General features: G+C 39.0%; 1 protein-coding gene across 1 annotated transcript; it reads left to right on the forward strand.

Moving 5' to 3' along the window:
• Nucleotides 1-324: 324 nt before the first annotated feature.
• Nucleotides 325-11,930, forward strand: LOC139534470 (cornifelin homolog B-like). The gene is made up of 4 exons (XM_071333643.1): nucleotides 325-447; nucleotides 9,533-9,649; nucleotides 10,264-10,418; nucleotides 11,150-11,930. The coding sequence occupies exons 2-4, from the start codon at nucleotides 9,544-9,546 to the stop codon at nucleotides 11,270-11,272; spliced, it is 384 nt and encodes a 127-aa protein (XP_071189744.1). The 5' UTR covers nucleotides 325-447; nucleotides 9,533-9,543; the 3' UTR covers nucleotides 11,273-11,930.
• Nucleotides 11,931-18,583: the final 6,653 nt, after the last annotated feature.

The raw sequence follows: 18,583 nt of genomic DNA on the forward strand, positions 1-18,583 counted from the left end.
TCAGAGTACTTCTATTCTGTTTTTAAAACACATTCTGTGTGTCATAACGCTTACATTTGGGTTTCCATTCAAAAACATTCCAAACACCAGATCTCAACATAGGTTGAGTACTTCTCATGGTTTCACTTCACAGCCATGTTTTTTTTTATTGTCTTTCTATTTTTACAGTGTAACAACGACCTATAATTTCAAGTTTGTCGTGCTTAGATCACACAGTCTTTTGAGATTTGGAGGTCACGGGGCTTATCGGGAATGCCTGTATCTGAGAGTCTAAACTATTTAGTCAAACTGGATGGGCCAGTTCATGGGTGGTTTTGTCATCTCTGTGTGTGTTTGTTCAGACATTCCTTCTTTCTCTGTCCTACAATAAAGCATACCACACTTCCTAACTGGGTTTCAGTCACTCAGCCTCCCACTTCACACTCCTCTTCTCTGAAGCTAACTCAGGTAAGACAAACATAAATATTTCATATTTACACATATACTGTATGTCATTAACGTTTGGCCTACTTTTTGTCATTTCAACGTGGAAATGTTGGTCATATTTGGTAAAGACGTTGATCAATGAGATTTCAACCTTTATTCACCCACTCAGCCAGAAGCTTGTTGAATTCCCAATGTGTTATCACTATGCTTTCAACTATCTAAAAGCACAACCAAATTCCTATCGAAAAACAGTGTCTGATTTTTTATTTAGTTGTCATCTAAATGTGTTATTATATTGCTTCATCTAATAGCAGAACCAAATGACCTGGATTCCAGTTGAGATTACATTAAAAGTACATAGTGCAAGTGATCAATGCTGTTTGAGATTCTGCTAGATTATTACAGTGCCTTCGGAAAGTATTTATACCCCTTGACCTATTCCACATTTTGTTGTGTTAGAACCTGAATTCATAATGGAATAAATAAATAAAAAAGTCTTACATTTTTATATTTATTTAATACATTTTAGAATAGGGTTGTAACGTAACAAAATGTAGAAAAGTCAAGGGGTCTGAATACTTTCCGAAGGCACTGTACATATGTATTCACACCCCTGAGTCAATACGCTGTAGAAGCACCTTTGGCAGCGATTACAGCTGTGTGTCTCTAAGAGCTTTCCACATTTGCATTGTGCAACATTTGCACATTACACTTTTTTTTTTGTTATTCTGTCAAATTGGTTGTTGATCATTGCTACACAACCATTTTCAGGTCTTGCCATAGATCTTCAAGTAGATTTTAGTCAAAACTGTTACGGCCACTCAGGAACATTCACTCTCTTCTTGGTAAGCAACTCCAATGTGGATTTGGCCTTATGTTTAAAGATATTGTCCTGCTGAAAGGTGACTTCTTCTCCCAGTGTCTGGTGGAAAGCAGACTGAACCAGGTTCTCCGATAGGATTTTGCCTGTGCTTATCTCCATTCCATTTCTTTTTCATCCTTTAAAACTCCCCAGTCCTTAACGGTTACTAGCTTACACAACATGATGCAGCCACCACTATACTCAAACATTTTGGAGAGTGTTACTCAGTAATGTGTTGTGTTTGCCCCAAACATAACACTTTCTATTCAGGACAAAAAGTTAATTACTTTGCCACGTTTTTTGCAGTACTACTTTAGTGCCTTGTTGCAAACAGGATGCATGTTTTGGATTTTTTTTATTCTATTCATGCTTCCTTATTTTCACTCTGTCAACTAGGTTAATATTGTGTTGATCCTATCATAGCTATTAAACTATGCAACTGTTTTAAAGTCATCATTGGCCTCATGGTGAAATCACCTTCCTTTCCGGCAACTGAGTTAGGAAGGACGCCTGTATCTTTATAGTGACTGGGTGTATTGATACACCATCCAAAGTGTAATTAATAACTTCACCATGCTCAAAGGGATATTCTGTGACTTGTTAAGGAAATTAAATCAAACTTTATTTGTCACATGCGCCAAATACAACAAGAACCTTACCATGAAATGCTTACTTACAACCCCTTAATCAACAGTGCAGTTCAAGAAGAATTAAGAAAATAATTTGCCAAATAAACAAAAGTAATAACATTTAAAAAATGAACACCATAAAATAACAATAACGAGGCTATATACAGGGGGTACCGGCATAGGCGGAAATCCCAGGGGGGACGGGGGGGACACGACCCCCCCATCCTGGGAAAAATATGATTTGTCCCCCCCAATCTATCACTGTAAACATAACTATGTAATTTCAATAATATTAATAATACGCAATGAAAGCAGTTGTGCTGATTATAGACACTTAATAGCGCCTTTTTAAGTTTCAAAAGATTGCGACCACCCCGCCCTTTGCCTCACAATGGTTTGATCCACTGCCAGTTCTTTAGCTGGCAAGGTAATAGAGGGTTCGTATCTACTGTCCGAAAGGCACTCAATGTACGTAACTGACGTGAGGTTAATCCAGTCAATCGCGCCATATTATTATATTATATATTATTACATATTATTATATTATATATTATTACATATTAATGTTTACATTTTTATGTTGGCAGGGTTCACACACTAGCTGAATTTGCAGAGCTAGCGCGCAAACTAAAGCAAACATTAACTAGCAAGCTAGCTAGTACCTATTCCATTAATGTGGCGTCGTCAAAGATGGAATCTTTGCTATGGTCAGTTTATTCCAAGATCAGCATGCAGCTGTAGTGCTTCAAAGTCCCTGTGATAAGGTTAGCTATAAACTGAAGTCCAAACTGAACAGAACTACACTCTCTTATACCATTGTCTTAAATATATTTAATGGTCTCGTTGCAAAAGCTAAGTTGTCGCTAGTGAACTTTTTTACATTTATTTTATTTCACCTTTTTTTTAAAGATTATAGCAAACACCACAGAAACGGAATTGGTGCTCGCTAGCTTTACAAATTCAGCTATTGTTGGAAGCCAGCCAATATGAAACAAACTGTATTAAAATTAGAAAAGGTTGTAGCATATGTTGTGTAAATGTGTGTGTGTGCAGCTAGACCGGCCAGCCAGCCAGCCAGCCAGGTAGAAAAATGGCAGAAAAAAGTAAAAAGACGGACATCAGAGTATTTTTCAGTATACCAAAACGCAAAGTAAGAACTCTAGTAGCCTAATATCTCAAAGACGAGTTGATAAAATGTTCATAAGAAAGAAGTGAAATGCTAATGGTAATGTTTCACAATGATGTCATTAGGCAGAGCAGGCAACAGATGGCACACAGACAGCAGAGCTGGGGACAGATAGGCAGGGACAGACTGGCAGAGACAGGGAGTCTCAGGTAAGTTTGTTGAGTCTTTGTTTGGCAACATTATGAAAGGTTCTCAATTTTTTTTACTTGTAAAATAGGGACATAATTGGAAAATGCCATGGATACCCCCGCTCTCAACTTAAACTGATGACTAAACTAAGATTTGTTTATGGCAATGGTATTGCTGTTGTGATTAATTGTGTAGTTTTGGGTACCGGTAGTTAGGAGTACGGCAAACACCTTATTTATTTTCTAGGAGACAGACTGAGTCAGTGAGGGTGGTGAAAGGGAAAGAGCCAGGGAGAGAGACTTCAGAGAACAATGTCACAGCCACGGCAGGACCAGGTGTCACCCTTGTTGCCAGCAGCACCAGTATAGGGGACAGTGGCACAGCATTGTCCAGTTACCTCAGTGATGGCACAAAACCATATCAGCCACACCCACAATTTTTGAACCGCAAACTCTTGCCAACAGAGTGTTGACGTTTCAAGAGGCCCCAAAGCACAGAATGAAATTCTGAACATCATGGCCAATACAATCATTCGAGGCATTGCAGCTGAGATTAGGTCTCTTCCGATTGTACAATTTTCATTAATTGTTGATGGTACTCAAGATGTCTGGTGCTGAACAGGAGAGTGTATTTTTGCATTATGTTGACCATGACCTTGTCCCTCACGAGGAGTTTATTGGGCTATACAGGGTGTCGGAGACAACAGGCGAGGGCATTGCGAAAGTGGCAACTGAAGTGTTGTTGAGGCTCAATTTGCCCATGTCTGGCTTACGTGGGCAGAGTTACGATGGTGCCTCAAACATGGCAGGAAAATACACAGGTGCACAGGCAATTGTGAGAAGGCAGCAGCCATTAGCCCTCTATGTCCATTGTGGAGCACACTGTGTAAATCTGATTACACAGGCTTGCTGCTCAGCCTCCCCACTGATCCGGGATTCCCTTTCTTGGGTCCATCAGTTAGGTGTCCTCTATGGCCAGTCAGGAAAGTTTAAGAGCATGTTTGAATCAATTGCCACGTCCAAAGAAACACATCTGCCCACCCGGAAACCCCTATGTCCAACAAGGTGGACTGTGCGGAATACTGCTATTAGAGCTGTGCTAGGGCAGTATGAGCGGGTACTAAGCAGCCTAGAGGAGAGTAGTTTTTAGTACATGACAGTACACTTACAAATTATTTATTTCATGTTATTTTATTTAAAATTGCATACTTTGTGCGACATACTTGTCCATAGCTGCTGTTTGAAGAGTTGAGACACTGACTGAAGGATATTTTGTTTGATTTATTTGGGTTTTTCATTGAAGTAGTTATTTTGCTTTTAGAACTGTACTTATTTTAAGCTTTTTGTTCTTGTAAAGATATTGTAGTAGACTCAGGCCAGTGGCACATTTAATGACTATATAAATGTATCAGAAAAAGTAAAATTAAAAGGTCAATTCAATACGGAGACCAACTTTGTGATGGTTCTCAATGGAGACTCTTTTAGATGAGATCACACCATGTTCATTGTATTTATGAAAACTGCACCCATACAGTGTACAGTACCATTGCTATCTACTGGCCTTTCTTGATATTGCTAGTTGTAAGTACGAATACCTGCATACATACTGGACTGGTAAGGAGCACTGCTATAACTATTATTAGTAGTAGTATTATAATGATTTAAACATTTGAACAAGTTGGTTAAACCCTTCAGTTAACTACTGTACCTATCAATTATTCAGTTGTAGGAATTATGGTTCCTCAATATACATTTAACATATTACAACGTAGGCTATGTGTTACAGCACTACTTTTGGTGTCCCCCTCAGGAATTGCTCTTGAGAAAATGTAATGTAATTGTCCCCTCCAAGGTTGATATCAGATTTTCGCCCCTGGGTACCGGTACCGTTTAGTCAGTGTGCAGGTCGCACAGGTTAGTTGAGGTAATTTGCACATGTAGGTAGGGGTGAAGTGACTATGCATAGATAATAAACAGCGAGTAGCAGCACAGTACAAAACAAATATAGAGGGGAAGGGGGGGGGGGGGGGGGGGGTTAATGTAAATAGTCCGGTGGCCATTTTATTAATTGTTCAGGAGTCTTATGGCTTGGGGGTAGAAGCTGTTAAGGAGCCTTTTGGTCCTAGACCTGGTGTTCCTGTACCGCTTGTCGTGCGGTCACAGAGGAAACAGTCTATGACTTTGGGGACTGGAGTCTGACAATTTAATGGGCTTTCCTCTGACACCACCTGTTATATAGGTACTGGATGGCAGGAAGCTTGGCCCCAGTGATGTACTGGGTCGTACGCACTACCCTCTGTAACGCCTTACGGTCAGATGCCGAGCAGTTGCCATACCACGCGGTGACGCAACCGGGCAGGATTCTCTCGATGGTGCAGCTGTAGAACTTTGAGGATCTAGGGACCCATGCCAAATCTTTGTCTCCTGAGGGGTAATAGGTTTTGTCGTGTCCTCTTCACAACTCTCTTGGTGTGTTCGGACCATAATAGTTCGTCGGTGATGTGGACACCAAGGCACTTGAAACTCTCAACTCGCTCAACTACAGCACCGTCAATGTTAATGGGGGCCTGTTCGACCCACCATTTCCTGTAGACCACGATCAACTCCTTTGTCTTGCTCACGTTGAGGGAAAAGTTGCCCTGGCGCCACACTGCCAGTTCTCTGACCTCCCTATAGGCTCTCATATCATTGCCAGTGATCCAGTCTTTACTCATAGACTTAAGTGGTTGAACACATTTCAGGTTTTCATTTGTAAACATTTAGAAAAACATAATTCCACTTTGACATTATGGGGTATTATGTATAAGCCAATGAGAAATATAAATTTAATTCAGCCTGTAAAAAAACATTGAAAAAAGTCAAGGGGTATGAATACTTTCTGAAGGCAATGTATAGCAATTGTGAAGATCGTAACAAACATGCAACCTATGCATGCCATCTTGAACATGCACGCTTTTTATGATTACGTAAGACATTTATTGTTAAGGTAAGTTAATGTTACATATGCCTCTTGGAGGGGAAACGCCCTGCTATTTACACCCTGCTACAACTCAACGTGGAATGAAAAACGTATGTGGCCGTAGGTGCGGAGGAAGGACGACAGAGGCAGAGAAAATTACCGTTTACAGGGAATTTATTATTCCTAACACGGTATTGTGGGAAAGGAGCTGGACGGACCCAAAGCAAAGAAAGTTAGAGTACCCTCTCCTACCTTACCTGCCTACCCACCTAATCTTTCAGCACCTCCTGGCATGCTAACCAAAATACAGGTGGTGGTCCACCCAGATCTTACCTAGTGTGCGTAGACAGTAAATAATACAGGTTACGTATGCCCGCAGGCCTCTAGCCTAAACACTCCCAATGCAATCCCCTTCACCCCCAGGAACAAATAAAACAGAATAATTACTAACTTAAAGTGAACAATTTCAATAATCAAAAACTCTAAGTCCTATTGGCATACACATACCTCAGAAAGCAGCAACAAAATACTTTTAACAAAACTTTCACAGCCTTACAACCAACACCAAACATCAAATAAGCTCTCTCCTCCTACCAAAGGAACACTGGCTTTTATCCAGCTGGAGATGGAGTTGGTAATTGAAGACAGCTGTTTCTCCTGACTAGAGGGAGGGTTCAGAGCTCTAATCATCGATTGGGCCGACCAATCAGCTCCTTGAGGAATCCAGGATTCCGTTTCCTGAAATGCACACACACATACAAACCCACAACAACACAGAAACTGGGGAACGTAACAGCTAACCTCAAAATGTGGCCATGGATGTGTTACTTTGATGGAACTATCCAAGCAGAAGATCTCCTTAAAATGTTGATATTTGGTTGCATTGACAACCAAACACAATTTAAAAGTGAATCCAACATATTAAAACCTCTTAAGGCTGCAAGCCCGAGGTCGGTACACTTATGACAACATCCAGCTCAAGTGCAGGGCGCGAAATTCAAAATATATATTTTTAAAATATTTAACTTTCACACATTAACAAGTCCAATACAGCATTTGAAAGATAAACATCTTGTGAATCCAGCCAACATGTCCGATTTTTTAAATGTTTTACAGCGAAAACACCACGTATATTTATGTTAGCTCACCACCAAATACAAAAGAGGACAGACATTTTTCACAGCACAGGTAGCATGCAGGTAGCATGCACAAAGCCAACCTAACTAACCTAGAACCAACCAAACTAACCGAGAAACAACTTCCTCAGATGACAGTCCTATAACATGTTACACAATAAATCTATGTTTTGTTCGAAAAATGTGCATGTTTGAGCTATAAATCAGTTTTACATTACTGCTGCCATCATAGCTACAGTCAGAAATAGCACGGGAGTAGCCAGAGTAAATACAGACACCAACGTCAACTACCTAATTACTCATCATAAAACATTTCAGAAAAATATATGGTGTATAGCAAATGAAAGACAAAGATCTTGTGAATACAGCCAATATTTCCGATTTTTTAAGTGTTTTACAGCGAAAACACAATATAGCGTTATATTAGCTTACTGCAATAGCTAACACACAACAGCATTGATTCCAGGTAATCGGTAGCGATAGCACAGTTCGACAGATATATGAAATAGCATCCCAAATTGGGTCCTACCTTTGTTGATCTTCCATCAGAATGTTGTACAAGGGGTCCTTTGTCCAGAACCGTCTTTGTTTGGATCCAGAACGAACTATTTCCCTCTTGAATTAGCAAGCACACTGGCCATGCGGCGCTAACCTCTCCTTCGTGAACAAATTCATACAACGCATCACGCCTAAAGTCCCGAATAAATTTCAATAATATAATAAAACTATATTGAAAAAACATACTTTAGGATGATATTGTGACATGTATCAAATAAAATCTAAGCCGGAGGTTGTATTCGCCCATAACGACGGCTTTCCAGAAGGCGATTCCAGGTCCTACTTCGCGCTTTCGAAAAAAAAGAAAATGGCGGACCTCTCATTCCAAGATGATGTATTCAATCTCTGAACAAGATAATCAACTCATTTCTGCTCTCACTTCCGCTTGACACCCAGGGGAAGGTGTATGACGTGTATCTATAGTCCTAAGTGACATGCCCATTTATAGACAAGCTCTTGAACAGAGACCTCGCTTTCGGAAATCTCACTTCCGGATAGGAAATGGGCTGCAGAAGGAGTTCTGTTTCACTTAGAGACATAATTCAAACGGTTTTAGAAACTAGAGAGTGTTTTCTATCCAATAGTAATAATAATATGCATATTGTACGAGCAAGAATTGAGTACGAGGCCGTTTGAAATGGGCACCTCTTTCCAGGTTACTCAATACTGCCCCTTCAGCCATAAGAAGTTAATGATTAACTTGAAGATTACATTTAAAATCAACCCAAGCTTGAAACCCTAGGCCTATATATATTGTAAATTTTTTGTTGAACCCTGGATGGAATAAAAACAATGGCTGTTGATGACTTTGCATATGCTATGTAGGCCTAAATAGTCGCATTGATGATATATGTCTTATAAAGTATGGTTACATTTCATTTGCTCTGTTAAACCTACATTTTGGAATGATTTTGATAGCAATAGTGAATATAGTTATTAAGAGATCTCTCAACAATCATTCAGCAATCATTCTTGAGATAGCACATAGGTAGTAGTCAGTGACAAATATCAAAGCTAAGCAGAGCTGGGTTGAGTTGAGTTAAAACCCAGGATGGGAGACCCAATAAATATCTGTAGATAGATCACCTCTCCAGTAGGAGGTGCTGCCTAGCCAATTGTCTTTTTCTGATACTGGATATAACGTTGAAGAACTGATGTTGTTTCAAAGGTACAAATTCAACATATTTTATAAGCTGAAAATTAATTACAATCATGACATAATCCTGTGGTTGAAATTCCACCATCAAAACAACAGTTTACGTCGATTACTTTTTTCCAATCCAATGTATTTTCCACGTCACAATACGTTGACAAATTACGTTGAAATGTTGACTAAACCAGTTTGTGCCCAGTGGGATATTACGGTATGTAATCGTAATTTACAGTTTACCTCAGACTATGATTGCTGCCATATTCAAAGAAACAGTTATGGAACAAAGATTAGTCTGGGGACAACTATACAGTAAGCACTTAGCACTGGACTTTTGTGTGCAACATACAGCATTATGAAGAATTTCAACTCAGTTTGACTTCACAAACTATCTTGAAAACTATATAGGACCATTATTGTGGAGTGTTAAACATCTCCTTATATTGGTTTGCTGGTGGTGTGACTTCTGTCATAACATATTTTTTTAAATACCCACAGACACCTCCACCATGTCAAATAAGATGGTAATTCAGCAGCCCAATCACTTTGTTCAGGCCGTCACATCAAACCAATGGAGCTCCGAAATCTGTGACTGCACCCAGGATATGTCTTCGTGTAAGTGTGTGTGTGTGTGTGTGTGTCTGTATGTGGACATGTTTAACTATTCTTGTGGGGACCAGAAGTCCCTACAAGAATAGTAAACAAAGTAAAAATTGACCAGCTGGGGACATTTTGTTAGTCCCCACAAGGTCAAATGCTATTTCTAGGGGGTTTAGGGTTAAGGTTAGAATTAGTGTTAGGGTTAGAATTAAGTTAAATATTAAGGAGCTAGGGTTAGTTGTAGGGTTAGGGTTAGGAGCTAGGGTTAGGTTTAGGGTTGGGATAAAGTTTAGGTTTTTGGGTTAGGGTTAGGGTTAGGGTAAGAGTACGGGTTAGGATTAGGGTTAGGTTTAGGGTTAGGGGTTAGGGAAAATAGGATTTTGAATGGGACTGAATTGTATGTCCCCACAAGGTTAGCTGTACAAGACTGTGTGTGTGTGTGTGTGTGTGTGTGTGTGTGTGTGTGTGTGTGTGTGTGTGTGTGTGTGTGTGTGTGTGTGTGTGTGTGTGTGTGTGTGTGTGCGTCTGTTACCACTCAATTCCATTCAATCGATAAACTATGCTTGTATCAATCAACAAAGAGAACATCCTGTTCACTGTGATTTCTTGTCCTCTATATCCTTCTATAGGTTGCTTTGCGTTCTGGTGCTTCCCCTGTTTTTCATGTGTAACAGCGAGAGAGGCTGGGGAGTGTCTGTGTCTGCCTCTGCTAGACGGTTTCGGCGCCATCCCCCCAGCCACCATGTCCATGAGAGTGGGCATGCGCCAGCGCTACGGCATCGAGGTAGGGACACACAGAACCTCATGCACTATGCTCATGTCTATGCTCTGAAGCTTAGATGTTTGCTTTAGATTTTTTTTACTGACTCAGCTTGGCATGTCTTATGACTAGGGCCCTGAGTTGTTCCTGATCACATGATCTGACCAGGAAACACTCTGGGCCTTATAGTTATAGGCAATATGTACAGGTATGACTATTGGTGAAGATGTTGTATTATTGAAAAATGTTGTGTCCATAGAAATTAGGTATATTTCCCAATTCTTTTGATACTGTTCGTGTGAACGTGTGTAATGTCTCGTACAACTACAACTATCAGTCCCTCCATCTCTCCAGTAATTCATGATGTTCCCCTCACCTTAGCCACCTTCTAATCTGATCTCAGAACTGTCCTAACCAGTTTTCCGTACCTTCATGCACAGGGAGTGGCCTGGGTACCAGTCTGTCTGCACTAACTTTCCACTCCTTGCCACTCCTAGTCATGCCAAACAAGGAGTTGGAATGATAGCACAAACTGATTGGGGACCAGGCTAGTCGGGGAGTAATACATAATGTTCTGATGATGTCATAGTGCTGAACTCCGATCAGATATTCTACCCCCTCTTTGTAATTGATTGACAAATGTAGCCCGTATTAACAGATCCTAGATCAGGTGTAATGTGGAGTGTCTCTGTCTTTCCACTAATCTTAGATCAGTTATAATGTGTAATGATGTATCTCTGTCTCCTCCCTAACAGGGCACCATGTGTAATGACTGTGTCTATTCCTTCTTCTGCGGGCCCTGCACCTGGTGTCAAATGTCACGAGAGATGAAGAACCGCCTCCAACCCATCACTCTCATCAATGCACACACAAGATAAGGAAAGACCTCGCTCTTTCTCATACTCCTCATCACTGTCGCGTAGAGTAGGCCAGAAGGCAAACTGAAAAACCTCACCTCTATCAAAACAAAGGATGATGGAGCTGCTAAAGTACTTCTGTGCAAGGGTGTTTATTTACATAATGAATATGGAAGAAAAACAACAGTACTGCCATCAAAAGTATAAGACAGCTTAAAAATATATAATTACATTTTAAATTATTTAATTGATAATAAATATATTGGTGCCCCATCAACAGCTCAATCCAATGTGCCCCCCCTTAAACTGAAAGAGAGGCAGCTTTTGTAGGGGAAGCCCCTCACATCAGAACCTACCAAACACGAAGTAATTAAGCAATTACCATCATCAAAGCCTACATTTTCCACTCAGCGAAACATCATGAATTATATACATTGCACATTTGCAATCCGTTTCTCATGATACAATATAACACATTTACAAAATCACATTACTACTGACATGGTGTCTTCCATTCGGAACAGGCACTACGAAGCCAGTCCTATTGCCATAGCTCCGGTCCTTATCCCAGCATACCCGGAAGCTACAGAGACGGAGAGAGAGGAATAGAACCAAACAAAGAGCGCGCTCATTCATAACATTGATAAGTACAATAAACGTTGTTTAACTTAAACATGAACGCGTGTCTGTATATTATTTATACCATAACAAACTGTTATTGACGGGAGGTAAGGATAAAGTGTGTAATAAAGTGTGTAATGTAGGTACTAAGATGGCGAAGTTAACTTGTGTGTCGAACCACATTGCTAACGTTGCTGATAACGGAGCAGGTGATGAGTGTGTGTGTTCCAAACGCTGCTCGCGGCCAGTGGCATGTATGTGTATATATCAGTGGTGGGCCGTCAGGGCCAGCAAGGCCTTCTCTGCTGGCCTAAACATCATCAGAATATATATATTTTTAAAATATATTTTCCCACAAATATGTATTAAATTATTCCCCAGAGTAAGAGTTATACTCTTCATTTCATAGCTTTCCTCTTGGTTGCACTGCTTCCAGCCCCAGGTTGAGATTTGGAGGGCTGGTCTTTATGTTAGATCTTTTATCCAATCATATTCAGCCATCATGTGTTGCCAGGGGTCTAAAATCTGCCCTCAGGCCTTCAGAATCAACAGTGCGGGCGCTTGTAGCTTAAAGTGAATGGAAATTAAAATTTTGTGTCAACCAATCAGCTTTAGAGTTGGCTATTGTACGCCTGCTGGCTGGCTCCAGTGTTACACAGGAGCCAGCTAGCAGGCGTAGTGCGTGCACGTCTTTTGTATTGGATTACCAATATTGAGAGGCGGGTCATATGGGCAGGTCTATGCAGAACCTCAGAACTAGGAAACTGAATTTGATAAACGAATTAATTCGCATACTACTAAGCTGTTTTTTCAACCCACAATGGCGGATGGAGGAGAAGATATCGATTTGGTCGAGGAAATAATTATAACGCCATTCTCAAGACGAACTTTTCAAGAAAAGTTAGACATTGTAAGGAGAGGTCGCCCGACGCCGACGCTACAAAGCCTGTCACAGGCGGGAAAGGGGTTCGTTCGCCACTTTCAAAGTTCCAACTACGAGCGCTATCAATGGCTCACAGGCTCCGAGAAGCACTGCAAACTGTACTGCTGGGAATGCCTATTATTTGCAAGTGATCGATTCTGGATAAAGTTGTGGCACAGTGTTTTGATGGCGCAGCAGTCATGGCATCTGGACTCAATGGGGGGCAGGCTAAAGTTAAGGAGAGGGCACCGATGGCCTTATTCATTCACTGCTATGCACATCGACTAAATGTAGTACTGACTCAAGGAGCCTCAAAGCTTAAAGAATGCAAGGTCTTCTTTGCCAACCTCAATGGCCTTGCAGCATTTTTATCACGATCCCCTAAGCGCACGCAACTGCTGGATGACATCTGCAAGCGTCGTCTTCCTAAGGTTGCACCAACGAGGTGGCAATATATATCTAGATTGGTCAATGCAGTCTTTGAAAAGAGAGTTGCCCTAAAGGAGCTGTTTAACCACTTACTGGAACATCATGATGGCCATGACGGGGATACTGTGCTTATGGCTGATGGATTTAATGCACGTTTGGATGATTTTGAGTTTTGTTTTTTGCTTAAAACATTCAATGGAATTTTTTATTATTCGGATGTGCTTTTTGGAATTCTACAGAAACAAACTTTGGATGTACAATTCTGCCTGACAAGGGTGAACGAGTTTTGTGACACAATTGAGCAGGTTCAGTCAAATCTACGATGACACAGCGCGCATCTCAAGTTCACCCAGCGCACGCAGAGGCCCAGCACAAGGAGACCCTCGCACATACTACCAACAACTCCACAGCAATATTCTGGCCAAAATTCTTTGCCAAATACGAAACAGGTTTCAAGACCACGAAAAATTCACGTTTCTCTCCCTCCTGGACCCCCAGCACTTTCAGACCTACCGGAAAAAATTCACGCAAACAGCCTTCTCCAGCTTAACAGAGAGTCACGGAACACTGTTCGACCTATCCAAGCAAAAAACAGAACTGACTGTAATATATGCTATGACTGATTTTGAAGGGAAAAGTCCCTCTGATCTCCTTGATTTCCTTAAGCAGAAAAATCTGAATGAGGACATGGGGCAACTTTACACATTGGCATGTGTGACAGTGACTATCCCTGTGTCCACGGCTTCTGTCGAGCGGTCATTCTCGGCCTTAAAGCGAATCAAAACGTATTCCAGAAATGCTACTGGACAGACTCGGCTTTCAGCATTAATCTCCATGTCGATAGAAAAGGACTTATTGGTGGAACTAAAATGCACAGATAGACTGTACAACAGAGTCATTGAAGTCTTCTTGAGGAAAGAAAGGAGGAAGGATTTTGTGTTCAAATAATCAGTCTTTGGTGAGTAGGCATACAATGCATTTTATTTTTTATTAAATGTGTATGTATGTTTCGCATTTTATTTCGTTAATATTAAATAGCCTATATATTAACAAAATAAAATGGCAAATAGCCTATGTTGCAAATTATTAGTTTTCTTTCTTTTATTTTCAGTGAATAGTTATGTGTCTTTTTTATTTTTATTTTTTATTTTTATTTTTTTGGGGGGTGGATCAGCTTAATATTGTGGAAAGAATGTTGTTTCCAATGTAATTGTCTGCATCATTTCCAATCCCCCATATTTTTTTGGGTAAATATATATATCCATTCACGTATGCATACATATACACATATATACATACACATACCTACATAGACATACATACTTTTTTTTAAAGAGTATACCTTTATTATTATTCCCTGCAAACCCTACCACCGATCCCCCAATTGGAGTAAACTGATAAACATTTCTGTTTTTACCTTCAATTTATACATCTTATACACATTTACAGACACAGTCTACTTTATAATAGTTCTCTCTTGTTTGTTCTTAGTCCTTCCTCTATTTCTGTTGTCCATCCAGTTTGATTTCCACTTGTAACTGTGCTATTTCACAATAGCTCCGCACCTATACACATTTCACAGATCCCGTATGCCCTACATTGTTTATCTTGTTATTAGTCCCACCCTTCAGCTCCACTCAACCTTTCCCATCTATCTTCCAACATCATCCATTTCGGATTTTTATTTGCCATATATTTTTCAGCTGTGCTGTGTTGCTTCACAAAAGATTTGAATCTTCCTATTCTCATAGCTTCCACGGATTGTAAATTAAAAATAAACATTTTTGCTAAAATAATTATTATATTATTGATTGATTGACTATGGCTTTTCAAATCCCCCAGTATTGCTATCTGTAGCGTTAGTTCTACGCAAATGTTGCAATTCTTCAACCATTCCTGGACCTGTGACCAAAAACGAGCTACATGCGGACAATACCAAAATAAATGGTCTAATGACTCTGCCTCCTCACAGCAGAATCTACAGAGCTGAGAAGATTGTATCCCCCATATATATAACATTCTATTAGTTGCAAGAATTTTGTACAATAATTTAAATTGAAAAATTCGAAGTTTTGAATCCGGCGTTGTTTTGCGTATCAATTCATAAACCATGTGCCATGGAATGGGTACATCGAAAATCTCTTCCCAACTATTTTGCAATTTATATGGCACAGCTGTAAGTTTTTTGGTCCTTAAATGAAATTGGTATATGTTTTTATTTATCACACTTTTCTTTAACCATTTATGTTCTTTAATATAAGGCCGACATACAAGTTCCTTACTTTTATCCCCTTCCACCTGCCTCTTCCATTTTTGTGGTAATGCTGCAATTAATTGGTTGTAATTTTGTGTAGAGCAGACATTTTCATATGTCTGTGTTAGCTGCATGTGTGACATTACTCCACCAGTCCTATTTATGATATCATTCACAAAAATTATACCTTTTTTAAAAATTTCTTCGATAAATACAGTTTTTTTATCAATTACTATATTTGAATTTAACCACAAGATTTGTTGTACTATTTGTTCCGTCCTTTCAGGTGGATTAAACTGAAATTGCAACCAACTTTCTAAGGCTTGTTTAAAAAATAAAGATATTTTGGAGATTATTTCCTTTTCAAGCAACCGAAAGTGAGCAGGTGTAATCTGAATAAAGGGAAAAAGGCCCTTCTTGAACATAGGATGAGACATTCGTACCAATCTACTAGAGAACCAGTTTGGATTTAAGTATAACTTTTGTATGACTGATGCCTTTAGTGAGAGGTCTAATGCTTTAATATTTAATAATTTCTGCCCTCCGAATTCATATTCGTTATATAAATAGGCCCTTTTAATTTTATCTGGCTTGCCGTTCCAAATAAAATTGAATATTTTTTGTTCATATAATTTAAAAAGCAGGTCACTAGGTGTAGGCAAAACCATAAGCAAATAGGTAAACTGTGATATGATTAAAGAGTTAATCAGGGTGATTTTCCCACAAATAGACAGGTATTTTCCTTTCCATGGTAGCAAGATCTTATCTATTTTTGCTAACTTTCTATAAAAATTTATTGGAGTGAGATCATTTCTTTCTTTTGGGATTTGTATACCGAGTATGTCCACATCACCGTCAGACCATTTAATTGGTAAACTACATGGCAATGTAAAATGTGTATTTTTTAGTGATCCAATACGTAATATGGTACATTTATCATAATTTGGTTTTAATCCAGAGAGGATAGCAAATGTATCTAGATCCTCTAAGAGGCCGTGGAGAGATTCTAGTTGTGGTTTTAAAAGAAAACATGAATCATCAGCGTACAATGACACCTTAGTTTTTAGGCCCTGGATTTCTAATCCCTTAATATTAATGTTTGATCTAATTTTAACAGCTAACATTTCGATGGCAATAATAAATAGATATGCCGATAGTGGACAACCTTGTTTTACTCCTCTAGATAGTTTAAAACTTTCTGAGATGTAGCCATTATTTACTATTTTACACCTAGGGTTACTATACATAATTTTTACCCATTTTATAAGAGATTCCCCAAAATTGAAATATTCTAGGCATTTATATATAAACTCCAGTCGTACTTTATCAAAAGCCTTTTCAAAATCAGCTATGAAAACCAGGCCTGGTGTCCCCGATATTTCATAGTGTTCTATTGTTTCCAGTACTTGCCTTATATTATCTCCAATGTATCGTCCATGTAAAAAACCTGTCTGATTAGGATGAATAATATCTGACAAAACTTTTTTTATTCTATGCGCCAAGCATTTTGCTAGGATTTTTGCATCACAACACTGAAGTGTAAGAGGTCTCCAATTTTTTAAATGGACTGGATCTTTATATATACCACTTGGGTCCTGTTTCAGTAATAATGATATCACACCTTCTTGTTGCGTGTCTGATAATCTATCATTTATATAGGAGTGGTTAAAACAAGCTAATAGTGGTACTTTGAGTATATAAAAAAAATGTTTGTATACTTCCACTGGTATGCCATCCAGTCCTGGAGTTTTCCCATCCTTAAAGGCCCCAATTGCATCAAGTAGTTCCTCCTCTGTAATTAGGCCTTCACATGAGTCTTTCTGTACAGATGTTAATTTTACATTATTATTAGGGAAAAAATCCATACAATTAGTTTCAGTTAGTGGAGATGGAGGAGCCTGAAACGAAAATATATTCTTAAAGTACTTTACTTCCTCTTTCAAAATATCATTTGGTGAATCATGCGTGACTCCATCATTTGTAACAAGTTTTAATACGTTTTTTTTGGTAGCATTTCTATATTGAAGATTGAAAAAGAATTTGGTGCATTTTTCCCCATATTCCATCCAGTTAGCTTTATTTTTGTAATATATTACACTGGATCTTTCTTGAATAAGTTCCTCCATTTCTTTTTGTTTTTCCTCTAACTTATTCTGTGCCTCTATGGTACCGTTTTTATTGTTATCTAACTGTACTGTTAGTCCTTCAATTTCCTTTGTTAATATGGACTCTTTTGATCGAAATTGCTTTTGTTTTATAGATGAGTACTGAATTGCATGGCCTCTAAAGGCACACTTAAAAGTGTCCCATACAATATGGGGATCTGCTGTACCTATGTTATGTCTAAAAAAGTCAGTTATAAATTCTTCTGTCCTAGTTCTAAACAATTTATCATCTAGTAGGCTTTGATTAAATTTCCAATATCCTCGCCCACGTGGAAATTCTGTAAGAGTAATATATATGCCAATTATGTGATGGTCCGACCGCATTCTGTCCCCTATCAAACACTTTTTAACTTTTGGTGCCAGAGAGAATGATATAAGAAAGTAGTCAAGGCGACTAGCTTGATTAAGCCTCCGCCATGTATATCTCACTAGGTCAGGGTATTTAAGTCTCCATATATCCACTAATTCCAATATATCCATGACATTCCTGATTTCCTTAAGTGCCTGAGGGTGATAGTTTGTAGTGTGATTTCCTTTCCGGTCCATAGAGGTATTTAAGACCGTATTAAAATCTCCCACTATAATAATAGAGTCTAGTGTTGCTTGTAGAGTTGATACATTCTTATATATATTGTCAAAGAAGCTTGGATCATCATTATTCGGACCGTATAGGTTAATAAGCCATATATGTTTATTGTCCAATAACATATTTAAAATAATCCATCTACCTTGAGGATCTGTTTGGACAAGTTGCACATTTGGATCAAAGTTATTATTAATTAAAACCATCACCCCTTTTGAATTTCTTTGCCCATGGGAGAAATATATTTCACCCCCCCAGTTCTTTTTCCACAAAACTTCATCTAAAACTGTTGAATGGGTTTCCTGTAAACAGTAGATATTATAATCCTTCTCTTTTAGCCAGGTAAATACTGATCGTC

This window comes from Salvelinus alpinus, chromosome 11 (assembly GCF_045679555.1).
Source record: "Salvelinus alpinus chromosome 11, SLU_Salpinus.1, whole genome shotgun sequence".
Classification (NCBI taxonomy): Eukaryota; Metazoa; Chordata; class Actinopteri; order Salmoniformes; family Salmonidae; genus Salvelinus; species Salvelinus alpinus.